The sequence below is a fragment of the Solea solea genome, chromosome 20 (genome assembly GCF_958295425.1).
Source record: "Solea solea chromosome 20, fSolSol10.1, whole genome shotgun sequence".
NCBI lineage: Eukaryota > Metazoa > Chordata > Actinopteri > Pleuronectiformes > Soleidae > Solea > Solea solea.
This window is the reverse complement of record NC_081153.1, coordinates 6,107,644-6,126,877: the sequence shown is the minus strand read 5'-3', so window position 1 is coordinate 6,126,877 and position 19,234 is coordinate 6,107,644. Positions and strand designations below refer to the sequence as shown.

Below are 19,234 nucleotides of genomic sequence, written 5' to 3'. Positions count from 1 at the left end.
TAGTATAGCATGTCGTCCAAAGTCGGTCAAAAAAGTCATAGTATAGTATGTCGTCCAAAGTCAGTCAAAAAACGTCATAGTATAGTATGTCCTCCAAAGTCGGTCAAAAAAGTCATAGTATAGTATGTCCTCCAAAATTGGTCAAAAAGTCATCGTATAGTATGTCGTGCAAAATCGGTCAAAAATGTCACGGTATAGTATGTTGTCCAAAATCACCAAAAAATTTCATAGTATAGTATGTCGTGCAAAATCGGTCAAAAAAGTCATAGTATAGCATGTTGTCCAAAATTGGTCAAAAAGTCATAGTATAGTATGTCGTCCAAAACACCAAAAATGTCATAGTATAGTATGTTGTCCAAAATCACCAAAAAAGTCATAGTATAGTATGTTGTCCAAAATCAGTCAAAAAAGTCATATTATAGTATGTTTTCCAAAATCACCAAAAAAGTAATAGTATAGTATGTCGTCCAAAGTCTGTCAACAATGTCATAGTATAGTTTGTTGCTCAAAATCACCGAAAAATTTCATAGTATAGTTTGTCCTCCAAAATCGGTCAAAAAAGTCATAGGATAGTATGTCGTCCAAAATCGGTCAAAAAAGTCATAGTATAGTATGTCGTCCAAAAAGTCATAGTATAATATGTCTTCCAAAATTGGTCAAAAAGGTCATGTCGTCCAAAATCGGTCAAAAATTTCATAGTAGCATGTCGTCCAAAATCGGTCAAAAAAGTCATAGTGTAGTATGTTGTCCAAAATCACCAAAAAATGTCATAGTATAGTATGTCCTCCAAAATCGGCAAAAAAGTCATAATATAGCATGTTGTCCAAAATCGGTCAAAAAAGTCATAGTATAGTATGTCGTCCTAAATCACCAAAAAAAGTCATGGTATAGCATGTCGTCCAAAATCGGTCAAAAAGTCACAGTATAGTATAACATCCAAAATCGATCAAAAAAGTCATATTATAGTATGTCATCCAAAATCACCAAAATAGTAATAGTATAGTATGTTGTCCAAAATTGGTCAAAAAAGTCATATTATAGTATGTCGTCCAAAATCACCAAAAAAGTAATAGTATAGTATGTTGTCCAAAAACGGTCAAAAACGTCATAGTATAGTATGTTGTCCAAAATCGGTCAAAAAAGTCATAGTATAGTCAGTCAGTCAGTCATCATCTACCGCTTTATCCTCTGCCAGAGGGTCGCGGGGGGTGCTGTGCCAATCTCAGCTACATCGGGCGATAGGCGGGGTACACCCTGGACAGTTCGCCAGTCCATCGCAGGGCCACACACAGATAGAGACAAACAACCATTCACTCTCACACTCACTCCTATATGGTCAATTTAGAGTGTTCAATTTACCTATCCCCACATTGCATGTTTTTGGACTGTGGGAGGAAGCCGGAGAACACGGAGAGAACCCACCATAGTATAGTATGTTGTCCAAAATCGGTCAAAAAAGTCATAGTATAGTATGTCGTCCAAAAAGTCATAGTATAATATGTCCTCCAAAATTGGTCCAAAAGGTCATAGTATAGCATGTCGTCCAAAATCGGTCAAAAAAGTCATAGTAGCATGTTGTCCAAAGTCGGTCAAAAAAATCATAGTATAGTATGTTGTCCAAAATCGGTTAAAAAAGTAATAGTATTGTATGTTGTCCAAAATCGGTCAAAAATGTGAGAATCTTTGGGATATGCTGGAGAAGGCTTTGCTCAGTGGCCCGACTCTCCCATCATCAATACAAGAGCTTAGTGAAAAATGAATGCAACACTGGACGGAATTAAATCTTGTGACATTGCAGTAGCTTATGGAAAAAATGCCACAGTGAATGAGTGCCGTAATCAAAGCTAAAGGCAGTCCAACGATGTGACCCTTTTTTTTAGGTGGCAAATTTTTTTTTGGCCAGGCAGTGTATGTAAATATACCCAATTATAGATGTTGGCCTTGATTCCCTGATTTAACTTGGGTTACACAAAGCGAACCAAACTGGCTGACTTAAAAAGCAAAAAAAAGAAGAACAAAGCAACAAAAACAAAGTAACTAAACAAAAAAAAAAAAAAAAACAAAAAAAAAAACTAGGAAAGCCACAGCAGCATATAGTAAAAAGAAAGCTTGGGTAAAAACATCCAGCACTAAAATATTGGAGATGAACTTTTCAAAGTCCTGTCAGCTTCCAGTGTTTTATTGCTGTCACTATCATTTCACCAAACACAACAAATCAAGCAAAAGTAGGAGTCACTTTTTAAACTTCCATCCTGCCGTCATTAGAATAACAGACGGTGACAGAGCGGCTCTCTGGCTCTGATGCATTGCAGCTCCTACAACTCCAGGCTCCAGAATAAATTGCCCACTTTTCCTGAGGCAGCACTAAAGGAATGGGTCAGATTTATTGAGCATTTCATCTTGGAGGATGATCACATGCATGTGGTCAGTAGCAGCAGAGCCAGTGACCCAGCCTACATCTCAGGTTACACCCCACATATACAGTACATATATATATAAAACACCCCCCCTTCCTTCCTCCAGTGTTGCTCCCTCCCTCCTTCTCTCCTTCTCCAGCACTACTTCCCTGGAATCGCCCACTCCTTCCACAGTGGTCCTGGCGTTCGCCGCTGTCATCCGAGATACTTCTCAGCCTCTCAGTGTTTATCCACCATCTGCCTGGCAACCGTGTGTGTGCGCACAGGATTACCAGAGGTCTCTTCTTTCAACACCACCATCTCCACCTTCCATCAGACCGGTTTCTCCTGGAATGAGGAGGGTCTGGAGGTCTGAACCTCTGCAGAGGAGAGCTGGGTCTCAGGCTGCTCTCATCCCTGATTCCCTCTTTCTCGTCTTTGTCTTGCCTGCTATTTGGAGAGTTTTTGGTTGATAGCTACGAGAGAGGGGGGTTTGGAGGACACCCCAAACCATGAATCACTCTCTGTTTGGTTGTCTAAGTAGCCCCCATGCCCCATCCCAAGGTCTACACCCAGCCATCAGCCAGTCATCGCTGACCCTGCACGGCCGTAGTGACCACATCTCTTACCTGGATCTACCCAGCTCCTCGCCTCCCTGTGGCTACTCTGGAGGAGAAGATGGAGGGGCATTTGGAGGCCACCTGCCTCATTCTCAGCACCCACCCAGCTGGGCAGTCCCACCACAGATGCTCTCCCAAAACATCCGGAACAATGTTTGCCTGCCGCTCCTGGAGGCCGCAACCTCAGAACTGAGCTCGGAGGGCCAGAACCTCTGTGGCACCAATCCCGCTTTGGGCAGCGGTGACCCGTCGGGGTCGTCGTGTGTTTCTGGGGAGTACATCCGGCAGAGTCTGTCCTCAGAGGACCAGCTCAGAAGAAGCAGTAAGAACAAGAATGATAACCCTGGTAAGAAGAGGAAGTTTATAATTCATTTACTTAAAAAAAAAACCTCCAGGATCAATTTCCTCTGCCTTGAAGAAATATTATTTTCCTTGAATTAAATAAATGTCCAGTTTCACACACTTTTTACTCACTCTGTACACACTTTCCTTGAAATACGCATCTTATATCATCTTAAATAGTTTAGAGTTCTTATTTTTCTCAAAAAATTTTTTTGCTGAAAGACAATTATACATTTAATGTAAATCATTAAAGAAACAGTGTCAAAATGTTGATTTCTTAGCTATAAGACCTGAGTTTGTGCCAAAATTAGTGAAACTTATAGTTGTACTCACAGCTAAATTACTTTTATAACGTTTGGACTGAAAATTCTGATACTGATGATAGAGAATCATCAGAGTCATTTTTACTTCATTTTCAATATTAGTATCACCAGCAGCTTAACTCTGAAATGATATGTCATTGTCAGCACTGACTAAATGTGCTTCAGCTTTAACAAATGGCAATATGATTTATTATGAAACCATCTGTAGTAATACAATTTTATTTATATAAATATATATTAAATATAAATTTGAGCAAAACATATTTCTTCCAGATAAAAAGGTCTACATGATCTGGAGATAAGTCGGGGAGTCACGTCCCCCGTCATGTCCATATAAATAAATAAATGTACAAATAAAGAAGATGCGAAGAAGAAGTCTTGAAATTTAGAAATAAATAAACTGTCAAAATTAAAGAAAAATAAAAAGCTATGAAAATGGTGTTGAAACCAAATGCAACAATAACTAATAAATAAAATGAGAAGAGAACAAACACATATACAGAAATACAATACAATTATGTGTTTAATGGTGACATTAAGTTTTGGCCAAACTCATCAAATTGTGCTTTTCGAAGGCGTTTAAAAGCTGCAGTGAAGTTGGGCACAATCTTGGGCAAACAGTCACTTTCTATATGCTTTATCACTTTATGAATAAACATCAAACACGTATACACATGTTATAATATGTGTATAATTAAAGAATTATATACACACATTACAGATGCATGGGCTCAATTTCAGTCACATCTTATTAATGACTTATACAGTGTTACAGTTAATTAATGGGTTAATTATGAACATTTATGACGTCTATAGATGTGCAACTGTGTTGTTAAGTGTGCCCGTAAAACATCTTTAGTTTACAAACACATTTCTCTAACTTCATATGCAAAATTTATTCCGTATGCCTCACCGTTTCATTGCTACATTTGCATGACAGGAAAGAGAAATTGTCCCGTCACGAAATGACTTGCACAACGACTTACGGAAACATGAGCAATGTCAGAATTTATATTTTTTATTCTTTATTGTTTATAAAGGTTGATTATATTACAAATATAAAACATATAAAGCAGAGAGCTACAGCTGAGAGTGCTGGGCTGTGGATAAGGAGCCAATTAAAGGTCACAAGATGTGGTGAAATAGTCTAACGTAAAATAAACAAACCTTAGGAGGAATTATCCTTTGACAGTTTGACAACTCTCTATGGTTGGAGATTTAGTTCAGGACGTTTGCAGATCCAGCAGTTGATACATTTTTGTTAAATGTTACTTAGAAGACGACTTTTTAATAACAGATCTCAGATTCACTCTTATTTATAGTATATTTTGATACAGGGATTTAAAGAGAAATAATAACATGAAAGCCCCAAGACTGCTAATGCAATATGGAAATCAAACTCCACAGTGAAAGTGGACTTGTGGTGACACTGAAAAATACTGGAATGAGATTATTAAACATTAAAACACCCACGAGTATATTAAACGGTAAATATTCCCTATCAAAACTCAGAGACAAAAGCACAGAGATCTAAAATTAAATAAACAAAACCAGGAGGAATTATGATTAACGTTTCGTAATATGTTCCTTTGAAAATTAAATTTTAATAAGATCTCAGATATAAAGTTATTTATAAGATCTTTTAATACAGAGCTTTAGAGGGAATAATAAAAAAGGAGCCTCAAGAGTGCTGATACATGATGGAAATCAAACTCTGCTGTGAAATTGACCTTGTGGTGAGACTGAAAACACTGGAATGAGATTCTTCAGTGTTTTTAACAATAAATATTCCCCCAACCAAGAGTTCTAGACAAAGCACAGGGGTCACAATCCGAACACATTTCATTTGAAATCGTGACAGTGATTGTGAAAGTGCAGCTCGTATATCAGAGACATAAAAGTTAACTTCCACGCATAAATTTTAGGGCACTACATCTGCACGCATGTGCATCACATGAACCGGCGAGAAGGACACAGAAGAGCTGATCATCTCGAGGATATATCCACAAGATTTAAAGGCAGGGCGCAGTATCCGTGTCGTTTCACGCTCCCCGCTTACGAGCGGCTTAGGGCCGCATCGTGGGTGCCAAGTGTAGAACTTTCCGATTCCCTCGACACCAGTCCCGGCCAGGATGGAGGGAGTCCTGACAGACGTATTTAAAGGATATATTGATGCTGCCAGAAGCTCTAACCCCAATCCAATTTCCTCACTCTAACTTCATTGGCACTTAGAGAAACCACAGCGCTTTTACTCTCTGTTTCTGAACGTGGTGTTCTGAAAAAGGTTCTGATGATGAAATATAAATAGTTATGGGATGGTGGTTCAAAGACTGATAATGATGACATCATTATTTATCAGCTGCACTGAAGATACTGATTGTAGCTGAAGTGGAGAGTTGCGGGAATTCTTCGGTGAAGTACTCAGCCCGATACGTTTTTATATTTCTGCATAAAATATGTAAAAACAATGAAACTCATGATATATATTTTGTGCACCGATGTTAGAAAAAATGTTTCCAACACTCTTTAAATCCATAGGATTTCCGATTTCTATTCAAGACGACGCCTTCAAATGACGTCATCCTCTGCCATAACTTTGAGTTTTGAGTGAGAAAGGAAATATTTGGAGCCAATGTGTTGACTTTTGCTTTATTTTTTAAAAAATATAACTTTAGCTGCAAGTCCTTCTGTTAAAGCTCGCCAAGTAAAAAACAACAAAAAAACAAACACAGAGGGACACCAAACAAGACAACAATTTCCATGATTGCACATTGCTTCCGAAACTCACTAAACTCAGTCTGTTGTTTTGGATTTGACTGAAAGAGCAGAAACTACATTCATTTAAAGTATCTAACTCACTCTAACTTCATTCGCACAAACCTCTTCGCTCTTTTACTCTGTTTCTGAATGTGGTGTTCTGAAAAAATATCTTTTTTAACTTAAAGATAGGAACCAAAAGACTATTAACTTTACAGGAATCATATTTTTTTATCGTATCTCTGTTACATTTGCTAATATTCAGTGCCTTCAAAATGGCTGACAGCAGGACTGTTATCACACTACGTGACGTTAGCCACTCAAGTCTCAGATATAAAGTGTTATAAAATAAAATAAAACTACTACATTGAAACGTTCATGGTGAAAAAACCACCACCTTCTAAGTTCTTCTAACAAACTAACACATACACAGGCCCTCATTGTTTTGTTTTTCCTCTGGTTGAAATGTTTTTGAGCGGTGAAGCTAGGCTTGCTAACATTGCTAATTTCAGGTATTTTTTTTACCCAGAATTTTGCCTGCCTTAATTCATAGCTGCTTCATAGTTTGCTGTGTTCTGGCTTCAAACTTCTGTCAATCTGTGTGACAAAGTTCTACAAGCTGCTGCAAAGTTTAATAATATATGACTGTAAATTAAGTTTTAATGAAGCCAGTATTTCACTTTAATATTTCCTCTGATAATCTCTGATGACAGAATGTCATTTTGGGGCTAAATACAAGAACCTTCTTCCTTTAACTCAAATCTGCTGTGATTTCAAGTTGAGCTTGTCAGTTCTTTATGAGCCAAATAAGACCAGCGTCAAGATAAAGACAAGCCAAGAATTGTCCTCATTTATTTTATTTCTTGACACATTATGATAATTTAGTAGATCTAAAAGGGTTTCATAGACCACCACAGATTTAAAGAACACCATGAAAAAATAATCTGAATTATTGGACACAAATGCACTGATGGACATTGTCTGAATCATGATGGGTGTCTGCCTCACACACAGGACTGAGTGTCTCTTTCCCTCTCCTGGCTCACTGTGAACCTGTCAGCAGGTTTGATGCACTGCAGACTTCAGTGAAATTAACATTCAGAGAATTTTTGTCCCAACTATGAATGAGTGCTCTGTTTATTTTCACCACTCACTGACCACAAACGCAAGAAATCGATGCCTCAAAGGAGCGTGACAGTGATTGCAACTCTTAAAAGCACATCGAGTATGTTCTCAAACAAAAAGGACATCATTTACACGTCCACAGATATAAAAGTACATATCAACCAAAGTGTTTTAACCACTTATTTTGGGAGAAATTGGGAAATGATAACACTTTCCGTCTAGTTAAGGCTACAAATAAACGATTAAAACACAATATACATCACATATCCACATTATGGATTCGATCACATGTGGACAGTTTTAGGTAGGTTGGATGCGTCTCCTCCTGTGACCACATTATGATCACATCTGCTGTCACATGAACGAGCGTTTTACCCCTTAGAAAAATAAATCCTAAAGGTATTAGTGTTTATACTGTGATGGCGGCTGCAGATACATTGAATTTTGGTGCTGATTAGTGTAAAAATTGGGAAACATACATGTTCAGGAACGTGTCTACAAACCGGTTGATTTGTGATCAGATTTGAGGATGGATTACGATTTGACACAGAAATGGTTGAGACTTTTGGCGAAGTTTGGTTCAGAATCTCTTAAAGAGCATACACATTTGAAAGTTTAGGTAATTTAAAGTGTTTTACAAGATAAAAGATACAATAACAACATGAAACACAATAACAGTGATCAAATTAAAATGGTCAAATATAAAATCAGTAAATATCTAGTAAGGTGAAAGCCAGAGAGAAGGTCTTTAAAAGTGATTTAAAATGATCGACAGAATTTGATGGGGCAGCTTTAGAAAAGGCTTGATTGCCCTTAAAAGAAGAACTTGCCCTGTTGGGCTTAATGGTTTACAGTTTTCCTAGATATCAATAATCAGTAATAATGTTGGCTGAACACAGAATAATAATAAATGATCAAAAATTACAAACACATTTATATCCAAGTTTTTAAAAACAAGATGTTACATTCGTAATGCACATCCATTAATCTCAAACCAGGCTATTATTTCATAGTTTTGGCTTTAAACTACACAAATTAATCACAACATGACATCAAACTCTGTGTTTCTGTTGCCTCTTTAAGAACTTTCCTGATATTAACACTGACTTTGTCAGGACCACTAGTCCTCATGGAGACCAGAGTCTGGAGCTAATGAGGCAGAACCTTTTTATTTCTAAGGCTCTGGTTAAAGTCATGGATTAAGACATGAATTGTGGTTATAGGGTTACGCATTAACCGGTTATGGTTAAAGGGAAGTCTTTGGTTTCTAAATGAATGGAAACAATGCAAACCTGAGTATGTGTAAAATATTGCAGCTGATAAGAGTAAAACAGTTATTGGAGCTGTGCGATCCCTGCTTGGGTTAAACACCACCGTGTGCAACATCGATTCTTGTGCAATAAAAGGTAATTGGCGCTCCCAAGCTTTGCTTTTATTTTTTTCTATTTTCAGACCAGTCCCTGCAATTTATCAACGTCACCAACCCCCTAATTTCTGTCAACCCCCCTATTTTTGTTCTTTCTTGACCTCCCAATTTTTAAACCCTCTCCCCCCCCTTCTTCTCTCCCCCCCACCCCCCCACCCACCCCCTCTGTTTTTGAGACTCAACTGTGGCTGGAAAATGTTCTGTTTTTCATTTCAGAGTCCCAAGACAGGAGTTATAAGTCAGACATGAACGGCAAGCCCAGGAAGGAGCGCACAGCCTTCACAAAAGAACAGATCCGGGAACTGGAGTCCGAGTTTGCTCACCACAACTATTTGACCAGACTGAGACGCTACGAAATAGCTGTCAACCTCGACCTCACGGAACGACAAGTACGGTATACCTGGCTGCTGAACTCACTTACTCACTGTAAAGAGGGAGGAGGAGGAAGCGGGGGACAGTGATGTACAGTAAATAGATGTCAAAATCCTACAAGCGAGTGTCCTCCTTACAGTTAAAGCAGGATTAAGTGAGTTATAACTTATATGGCCATGCTTTAGTCCATGGATCTTACTGACAAACACTTTAGAGTCATAGTTTTGACACTGGAGGATTATACAATGTAAGCACATATCAAAGGATTTACTCTTAATAAACCATCACTTTTATTCCATGGCCAGTCTTGACAACGAGAAATGTACACTTCTACTGTTAGATACATTTTTAGATGTGATCTTGATGATTTCTGAGGTCACTAACTATAAAGATTATAAAGTTTGTGTTTGGTAAAAGAACATTTTGTCCACTTAAGTCATCTTGAGAATATGCTTCCTGCTTTTTTTTTGCCATTAAACAGACTTTTGCAACTGGAAACGTACATTTTAAAAAGCTCACTCACCCACACCAAAGCCCATTGAGAAAATCAGTGTTTTTATCTCACTTGGACACAGGAGCTGCTGGTCTATTGCTGCCTTATTTGATAAGTTTGTGTCAGAATGTACACATTTTAAGTCACTCATGGATCAACAACACCTCTGTGTCATCACTGATTTTCTCTATGGACTTTGGTGTGGAGAATGAGTGGTTGACAAAGTCACACAAATAAATACAGATAAAGTGGCAATTGCATATTTGAAACATCATAGTCTTAAAAAGGTATAGATTTTATTTGGCCAGTGGACCAAATCAGTTTTTCCCGCAGTGCAGCTTTTAGTAAAATAATAGTATAAAATAGTTTATATGTGTAAAAAACTACATAGATACATTTTACACAAGGATTTATAGGTTTATATATTAAATGCATTTAAATCCAGTAGAAGAGTGACATCATTCCTTGCATAATATAGATGGCAGTGAGCTGAGATGATGGACTGAGAGTCTGGCAGACGATGTATGGAAACATGGACGGTACTAGAGAATTTCATGGACCTGTTATAGCTGATGGTGGAAATCATGCAGGGAAGATGGAAGTTAAATGAGTAGGAAAACCTCCTTTTTTTCACCAACTCTGGATTGAGCCGTCTTAGTTAGTTTCATCCGTGCACCAGTTAAAGATATGGACTGCGAGTTAATTAGTTTAGCATGAAGAGCTGTGGAAAACTGTCATCCATCAAAGGCTACACACGTACCTTGCAGAAAAATCTCGACGCTGTGCTTTTTACATGTTGTATTTGGTTTGGAGAAGTAAAAACAGTCCTTTGTGTTGCCAGCAGTCTGTGTTCTGTTAGTGCTCCTTATATGTGCACAGTGTTGAAGTTGCCTTTCACCACCAATCAATTTTTTTGTGTGCTGCAGTTGTAAGTTGAGAGACGCATATAGCGCGTCTCTCAACTTACGCTGCCTTTCTTGCATTCAGAACCTGGTTATGAGTTTTGTGACGATGAAAAATAGCTGCGAAACGATGCAGATATTTTACTTAAAAACCAGAGGAAGCAGTAATCAAGTGCTCCACCAATGCAGCTCAGTTTCCTTCATCGCCACCAAAATCTACCTTTTTTCCCCCATGGGCCATAACCTATATACAGTACATCCACAGGAAATTTCATCAAAATCCAATATGTGTTTGAGTTATGCTGCTCACAGTCAGACAAATGACCAGACACATGTGATAACCTCCATGTTGGAGGTAATAACTGCTTCAGAATCGTGTTATAACAGACACTGTAATGTTTGTTCTGGCTTTTTACAACTTCAACTCTTGGGATCAGGTTGTGCTCAGTTTGTATTCTGTCGGGTTTGAAAGGTATTGTGTCCTAAGTTTGTTCAGGATACAGTCACAAGCTCCAAACAGTGCTCTCCATCTTGTGGTAGTTTAGGTTTTTCACTACTAGGAACCAGCTTGAGTTCCCCCCGTAGTGTATTCAACGCACAATTAAGTCTTCGTTCATTTGGACCCACTTTTAGCTTGTTAGTATCAAGTGGTTTCCAGTTTAGGTTGTGGCTATTTGTCAGTATGTCGAGCGCTGTTTACGAGTCTTCCTTCCATCCATGAACTTTAAACTATTCACTCCTTTGAGCTGATTTGAGTTCAGTTCTCAGTTCCACAAATACCAGCCTAAATGTTTTTGTAACCATTGACAACTTTTGTCTGATTGAAGGTTTACAAACAAATTATCTGGGTGTTAGTTTGACTTTGAGAAATGTAATTTAGTACCATTTCAGCTGGACTAATATACACTTTAAAAGTCCAGTTTCAGTCACCACTAATATTGCACATAAGCACTGACTGTTTGCCTGACCTAAAACTGCAAGGTTTTGTGTGGCTTGGTTTTGTAGACGAGGTTGCTTGATTCTCTCTCAATCACATCATCAACACCCTGGTGCAGTGTATGTGTGTTACCACAGGTTCTTCTCATTAGTGCAGTGACCATGTTTGACTTTGCCTGCACAAATAATTCATATATCTACATCAAGCTAACCCTGATATATAGGGTGCCTGAAATAATCACTAAATAATCCTAAAACTTTGAGAAATGAATAGATGCCACATATTCATTAAATCACTGAGACTTTCATTGACAGATCACGATATCCAGTCTTTATGCTAAGCTAGGCTAACTTTGTTGTGACTCGAGGACACAGACATTGCCATCATCTCCATCACCAGATATCAAGTGAAAAGTGCCAAATCACAACATACGTTACTTCAAGGCTCTTTTACAATATTATAGAGAGAAAAGAAACCCACAAATTCACACAATGGAACAAGCAATAAAGGCATCAGTGGAGAATGTGCAGCCATCTGCCTCGACCAGTTGGGGTGAAAGGAAAAATTTGGGGCCAGAGATTTTGAATCATTTGTTCTATTTCATTTCATTTGCTCCTTGAGTGCAAATCAAGTGCAGCACTGATCCTAGTCCCTAAGATACAGATGTTTAGCTCCTTTTTGTCACAAATATTTATTCGGGAAATCACATGGCAGCAACTCAATGCTTATAGCCATGCAGACATGATCAAAACAACCAGCTGAAGTTCAAACTGAGCATGAGAATGGATAGGAAAGGTGATTTAAGTGACTTAAACGTGGCATGGTCGTTCATGCCAGATGTGCTGGTCTGAGTATTTCAGAACTGCTCATCTACTGGGATTTCCACGCACAATCATCTTGAGGGTTTACAGAGAATGGTCCAAAAAAGGGGAAAATACCTGCTTCGAGCTAGAAAGAGCTATGGTTTTTTTTTCCTCACAGTGTCAACATCCTCTTTATAGGAACACACTGGAATATCCTTATAATGCCGCAACAATCTGCAACAAATCTTCCAATGTTTAGTCTCAGAATGGGTTTCAAACTGTGGTCTACTGCTTGGCGGTCATTTCACGGATGCCGTGCTAAGTTCCACTGCACCACCACCGCCACCACCACCAACCTCCTCCCTCTCCTGGTGAGAATTATGCCTCAAATTCCTGAACTACGTCACTTCAGTAATTAGGAATTGGCACGTATGAAAACCTAAACATCACATTTAAACATTTTATTCTGTGCAGAATGTACAAATGTACAAAGGAGTAAAATAACCAGTTTTTCTTAAGAGACCAGAGTGAATGTTGAGGCATTAGTAACGGGCTGGACATATCGATTCCTGACAGCATAACTTTGAAATGATTGTGTGCTGCTGCCTGTGTGTCACTCTCAGTCCACATTTTTCCTTTTCTCTTTTTCATTTTTTCCCTCACAGTTTTCTTTAAGCTTATGAAGAAACATTTGTTGGACATTAGCGATGATGTGGATGACAGCTCGGCCTGCTGCTGTTCATTTAGGGGCTTGGAAGTGTTTGGAAACAGTTGTGAGAACGCTCATTGTGAAAAAGTGCTTCGCCACATTTCTGGAAAGTGGAGGGAATATGTGTCATCTACATTGACACATAGAACTGCAATGCATTTCTGACTTTCTAAAACTTTAGTGCAGATTGGGTCACTTCTCAGTAGAAGTTATTATTTGAGTTGAAGGACTTGGACAACCGTAAAGTGAACCCATAAGCAGGCTATATTCTTCAATAACCAGCGTTCTATAAATTGCATAGCATAGTGGAAAGTGCTGCTCAAATGCTGACCATTTTCCAAGGTGTACCACATTCATTTCACAGATTTGTTAATGTCTATATTTCAGCTTAACCATTAGCGTCCATTAAAGCTGTGGAATGTGACATTGCTGTGGCATCATTGATCAATAATTCCATAATAACCTTTTAGCATAATGTAAAGCAAGTGAACTTGGAGAAGACTAGACACATGCTCCACAGGTTCCGTATACTTTCTTGGGGAGATCTGGCATGTCCGTGACTTTGAGCTAAAAGTCAGAGACTGTTTCTCATGAGAGATTGGGAGGCATGTGATCGCCAGTCGCTCATGTACTGTGAACTGACAGCTGATGCAAAGTCAGCACATTGTGAAGTGTGGGATGTACTGCGATCCTATGACTCCCGCGTGGACACTTAAATGGAACAAAGCCATCATTTGTGCCATTGGGTCCATCTGTGTGGTTTCAACCTAATGGACTGGCTCCAGATAATCTCATCTGACATAGAGCGAAAGGCTCCATTAACTTTTAAATATTTCATTCTTTAATTTGACATCAAATAAATGCGTTCTTGTCATTGTTCCAAAAATACACCTGCATTGATTTCACCATGTTTTTCTCACTATTGTCTTCTTCTGTGTACTGGCTTCTTCTATTATATCTGGTCAAAGTCATGTGGCAGGAACTGTGGTACATGTGCAGAGTTAGACATATATATATATACTATAGTAATTTGACTCATACATGACTATCTGTGTATTTTCCACCTATGGTCCCAGCTCGCCTTGGCAAACCTGCCATGACTTTGTTTTACACGCGACACACAAACAAGTGATGACTTTTAAAGCAGTTGTCTTGAGTGTAACTGAATCATTAGAATCGATTAATTAAAACAAAATTTGTTCAGTACTTCCTCCATGGCCAGAGCACAGACTCCATCTGACACAGTCACTGGACTGAAATACAGCGGCAGGGTTTGTGATGCCACTCGCTGGCGCTAAATACACCAGACTCCTCCGGTAAATATTGAGATTTAGACATTTCCCTGGTAATTGTTGGAGATTAACTCACATTTTTTAGGATTGCTAAGTCTTTTAAAACTGATCTACAGTTCGGCATTGTTCGGCTTGACTCGTGTCGGACATCTCTTCCTGTGACGGCACTCTGATCAATCAGTGGCTGGCAGTCTGGTGACGTCACCCACATATTACCAGGTAATATGCTAGTGGAAACGCAAATCGAGCCGGTGGAAACACGCCATTAGTCTGACTTTGAGAAATTCAATTCAGTACAATTTCAGTTGGAGTAAGAGTGTATTTCAAAAAGTCTGGTTTAAGTCAGACTAATACAAATATTAGATTTCTATACTGTACTCAGCCCTGATGGATGTGAAGAAAAAAAAAATCAAATGCAAAGCTTTATCTCAAGATTTGTTGCTTCCTGTCTGCAGGGAAGATTAGCTTCTTGGAATGCTGCTATGTACAGTATGTATAAATCTTTCGCTCTCAAATTTACCTTGCTCCCGTCCAGCACCTCTGTCCAACAACAACCCCACACTTTCACCACCCCCATAAGCACAGTGCATGCAGAGGTCTTTTGGCCAGAACTAATTTGTGCATTGGCTCAGTCGACAGCCAGAACAACTCACCCAGGATTTAGCTCTTCCTGTCTGGAGCCTGATCCCTCATCACTCCCACTCACGTTGGCCGTGTCTCCAAATGTCCACTATGGTAGTCCAATAAATCTGTGCATGGGAGCGTTAATTCTGGATTCCGAGACCATTAACAACCCATTACACATTTATTGCTAATAAATGAATTGGCAGGAGACTGTAGCATCAAATGCTGCTAACCTATATCTTCATCTTTACCTTTGTGTGCTCAAACATTTAAAGTCCAGAGATGGAATATAATATTTATGATTCTTTCATATATCACCCGAATATAAGTTGTTTTTTTAATGATTTTGTTACCTTGGAATGAGCCCTTTGTGACTACTTCAGGAGCAGGTCCTTCTGAATGGAGTCCACGTCACGTGTCCTCACTAGCACAGAATGGACAAACCAAACTCATCTATAAAACATCTGTATTGGACTAATATAAGTATCAGTAAATACTCAAGGTGGTGATATCAGTATCAGTGCTGGGAAAGAAAGAGTGGCTCAGCCATTCCTTCATTTTAATAAACATAAAATATAAAGTACAGTGATAAAAGTGACCATAAAGCAGACTTGCCTACCGTGTAAATTATGGAACTGTGACTTCCTCACATCTTACTGGTTTGTGCTTCCTCACAGGTGAAGGTGTGGTTCCAGAACCGGAGGATGAAGTGGAAGCGTGTGAAGGGAGGCCAGCAGGGGGCAGCAGCACGGGAGAAAGAACTGGCGAATGTGAAAAAGGGGAGGTTGCTGCCGTCTGAGTTGTCCAGTGTAGTTGAACTTCAGTGCTTGACCAGTTCACCGAGGCTCGTGACCGAAGAGGACAGTCACGACAGCGACCAGAGCTCGGAGCACCTTCCCCTATGACCTCCCTCACCCCGGCCTTTTCTTTTCTTTTTTTATAAGGAAACAACTGTTGGACGAGGCAGAAGCAAAGGAAGCATTGGTGACATATGGATATACATCTTGTTGTGAGCACACGCTCGTGACAGGACAATAAAACAAGACTCGGAACATTCCAAAGATGACTTGGCTTTGATGGAAGGGCTTTGGTTTTGCACTGTCAATGATTTGTTTTTCAGTCCACTCCTACTGTAATTCCTCTTTGAACAGTCAGTATTAAAACATTTTCTATTGTATGAATGTATCAATAATTTATCAAAATCAAAGAGTTCCCCCAAGACTGTAACCACTTAAACCCATACTTTTTGCATTGTAACATACTGTAAACATGTGTTTGTTTTCTTTGTTTTTCATCGTGCTCCCTTTGGAAAGTTTACATGCTTTTAACTTGGAAAAGCCCTGGATTTGTTAAAAAAAAATAAAGTAAACCAGACAAATCAAAATAATGGTTTTGAGGTGATTTTTTTTTTATGTATACAAGCAAATGGGAAAGAAGGGCAAAGGGCCTGAAAACACATTTAAACTCTGGCCCTGCTTACTACTTGTGGCTCTCCCAATTTGATTCTTGGGCTAGTATTGTGTGAATCAAATTGGGAATGTGTGGCAGCACAAAGCAGTGGAAAAGGAACTTGGCTTTTGAACGAAGGGTTGCTAATTCAAGTCCCAGCGAGATCAAGGGCTGGGGTATCCCTGAGCAAGGTACCCATTCCATTTTCTACTGCTTTATCACGGGGGGCGCTGTGCCAATCTCAGCTGGCATAGAGCAATAGGCGGGGTACACCCTGGACAGTTTACTAGTCTATCGCAGGGCCACAGTGACCAATTTACCTAATCCCCACATTGCATGTTTTGGACTGTAGGAGGAAGCCGGAGAACCCAGGGAAAACCCATGCACACAGGGGAAGAACATGCAAACTCCAAGCAGAAAAACCCTTGTTCCAAACCAGGGCTCGAACCCGGGTCTTCTTGCTGCAAAGGCAAGAGTGCTAACCACTGCTCCAACCGTGTGGCCAAGGTACCCATTCCCCATTGTTAATTGGATTCTCCAAATTTACCCCAGCCACAAGGGGGCATATCCAGTGTACTCCTTGTTGCACCAGGAAGGGCATCTGGGGTAAAAAATCTCTGTCAAATCAAATATGAGGATCATCCGCTTTGGCGACCCCAAGCGAGGGAGAAGCTAAACTGGCAATACTGTAGATCAGCACCTTCCACACTTCCACTTCAATAAGCCTGACATTTCTCCTCTCTTTATCCTCTAGTTATCATTTATTTTCTGTAGCCAAAACACAAGTGCACTACCATCTGGACAGGAGATAGAGTCGTGAGGAGGTGAATCCTCTTCACCTCTCAGCTGCATCTCGCAGAAACACACAAAGTTGCAGCAGGAAGTAATGAAGGCTTTGAATGAGAATCCGCCCTTGCATACACTTCCTCAGGAAAGATGTTCCTTTCTCTTTTTTGTGTCATCCACAGCATGTGAGCGCGCATTCTAATTCATGAAGCAGTGTTTTTGGCCGACGAAAGCTGCAGCCTCCGACTTGTAAAAACAGCTGGTGATTCATTCACTTGATTCAGTGCAGGCCTGTAGCTGCTCTGTGGCTTTCCAGTCCCTTCAGATGCGTCTCAAATCTGACTTGTGGTTCAGATTTGTACCCAGTGTTTTCTTTCTGTGCGTGTGTTTCCTAAGTTCTTAGGAATATCCTCCGATCCTCGGTCCACGGTTATTTATAGCCGTCGTGGGCATCTTTCAGATCTTTGTCCTAAACCCAAATAAAGGGAATTGCATGACCACAAAATGCCTTCCATAACAGTTCATGAATTTGGAAATGGTCACTTCAGTCCTGTCCTTTTAGTATGGAGCACTTTTAACCTTAGAAGAGGACAACAAATTTGAGTTCAGTTCATGAATTAGCCAACATAAAAGGCAAACAAACAACAATCATCGAATACATCAACTGGCTAGGGCATTGCAATTCGTGTTTCTTATGAGACCCTAGATTTCGCAAGACCTCCTGATTGTTGCAGAGATTTGATTATCAGGTGAGACTACCAAGGAAGGAGTATCTGGTACCTTGGGGAGGACTGCGCAGTCGAGTTATCGGTCCTTTGCACCAGTTAGGTTCGGTTGAACAAAGATATAATGAGGAACACTCTGTAGACAAATTATGGGTGCCAGGGTTACACAGAGGCCTTTGTGATTTGCCAGTTTCAGCTGGTGAGTTGTTAGATTTGAAGGCCGAATAATCAGTTTTTCTTCCACTGATTCTGAGGAGCGGCCCTGATCTAGTAAGGCTGGTATTAACAGACAGTTAGGGCGAATGGTGACAGCCCCCAATCTCCACAATGACAATGACTCTGAATCTTTTACATTGGGGTAAAAATCCTGCATAATTCTGCTTTATATTTAAGGTGAAGCGCCTTTATTCACCCTCATCTTACAGAATTTATAATCCAGATTTGTGTTTGTAGTGGGAGGAGGACCGATTCTTCATATACATGTAACGCATCTGGCCAGGCTGACTGTACCTTTACTCCTGAGGCAGCTGCACGAAGGGGGCGCGTTGTCATCACATTCCGTCACGCGAACATCCAACACCAGCCAGCTGAGGATATTTCCACATTCAACTGGCACGGCTGCTTTACTTTACCAAATAAATTATTCCGATGTGCAGCAAAGCCCTGGTGTTGATGGGCGCTGCATGCTAAGATAGGATTCTTGAGCTTTTACGAGTCTTTCAACAAACGTGTCTTGAGAACCTCTGATGTTTCATGAGAAAACTGAAACTGTGTGTTTTGCAAAGTGGAGCCTCAGTTTTTCCTCAGCGACTCAAACTGTGCCCTGGACTAACTCACATATTCTTTTTTTTACAGACTCTTTGCATGTGGGAAATATTAAAGATGCCACAGCTTGAAAAAAACAACAACCAACAACCGTTGCATATTTAGTCATATAGTTAGCTGTTAACTGTTGTGGATCTGTCATTTGGATGTTTATTTTTTGGGCACTTGTTAAATGTTTGTGAAGAATGTAATTGAATGACAAATACCAAAGCGTGACAGTGGAAAGTGGGGATCTAGGGCCAAAGAATTTTCTTGTGCTCAGGAAGTTGTTCAGATTTTGCAGATTATGGACAAAATGCGAGCATATGACGAAACACAGGAAACCACA

General features: G+C 39.7%; 1 protein-coding gene across 1 annotated transcript; it reads left to right on the top strand.

Moving 5' to 3' along the window:
* The first annotated feature begins 2,758 nt into the window (after nucleotides 1-2,758).
* meox2b (mesenchyme homeobox 2b) lies at nucleotides 2,759-16,508 on the top strand. The gene is made up of 3 exons (XM_058619697.1): nucleotides 2,759-3,362; nucleotides 9,206-9,378; nucleotides 15,799-16,508. Exons 1-3 carry the CDS (start codon nucleotides 2,909-2,911, stop codon nucleotides 16,024-16,026), a joined length of 855 nt encoding a protein of 284 aa, XP_058475680.1. The 5' UTR covers nucleotides 2,759-2,908; the 3' UTR covers nucleotides 16,027-16,508.
* Nucleotides 16,509-19,234: the final 2,726 nt, after the last annotated feature.

What these genes read in the sequence shown, in the direction of transcription:
- meox2b (XM_058619697.1), top strand. Translation starts at nt 2,909, where the DNA reads ATGAATCACTCTCTGTTTGGTTGTCTAAGTAGCCCCCATGCCCCATCC. An exon ending in GAACAAGAATGATAACCCTG is followed by an intron (nt 3,363 to 9,205) that starts GTAAGAAGAGGA and finishes TTTTCATTTCAG; the next exon opens with AGTCCCAAGACAGGAGTTAT. An exon ending in TCGACCTCACGGAACGACAA is followed by an intron (nt 9,379 to 15,798) that starts GTACGGTATACC and finishes GCTTCCTCACAG; the next exon opens with GTGAAGGTGTGGTTCCAGAA.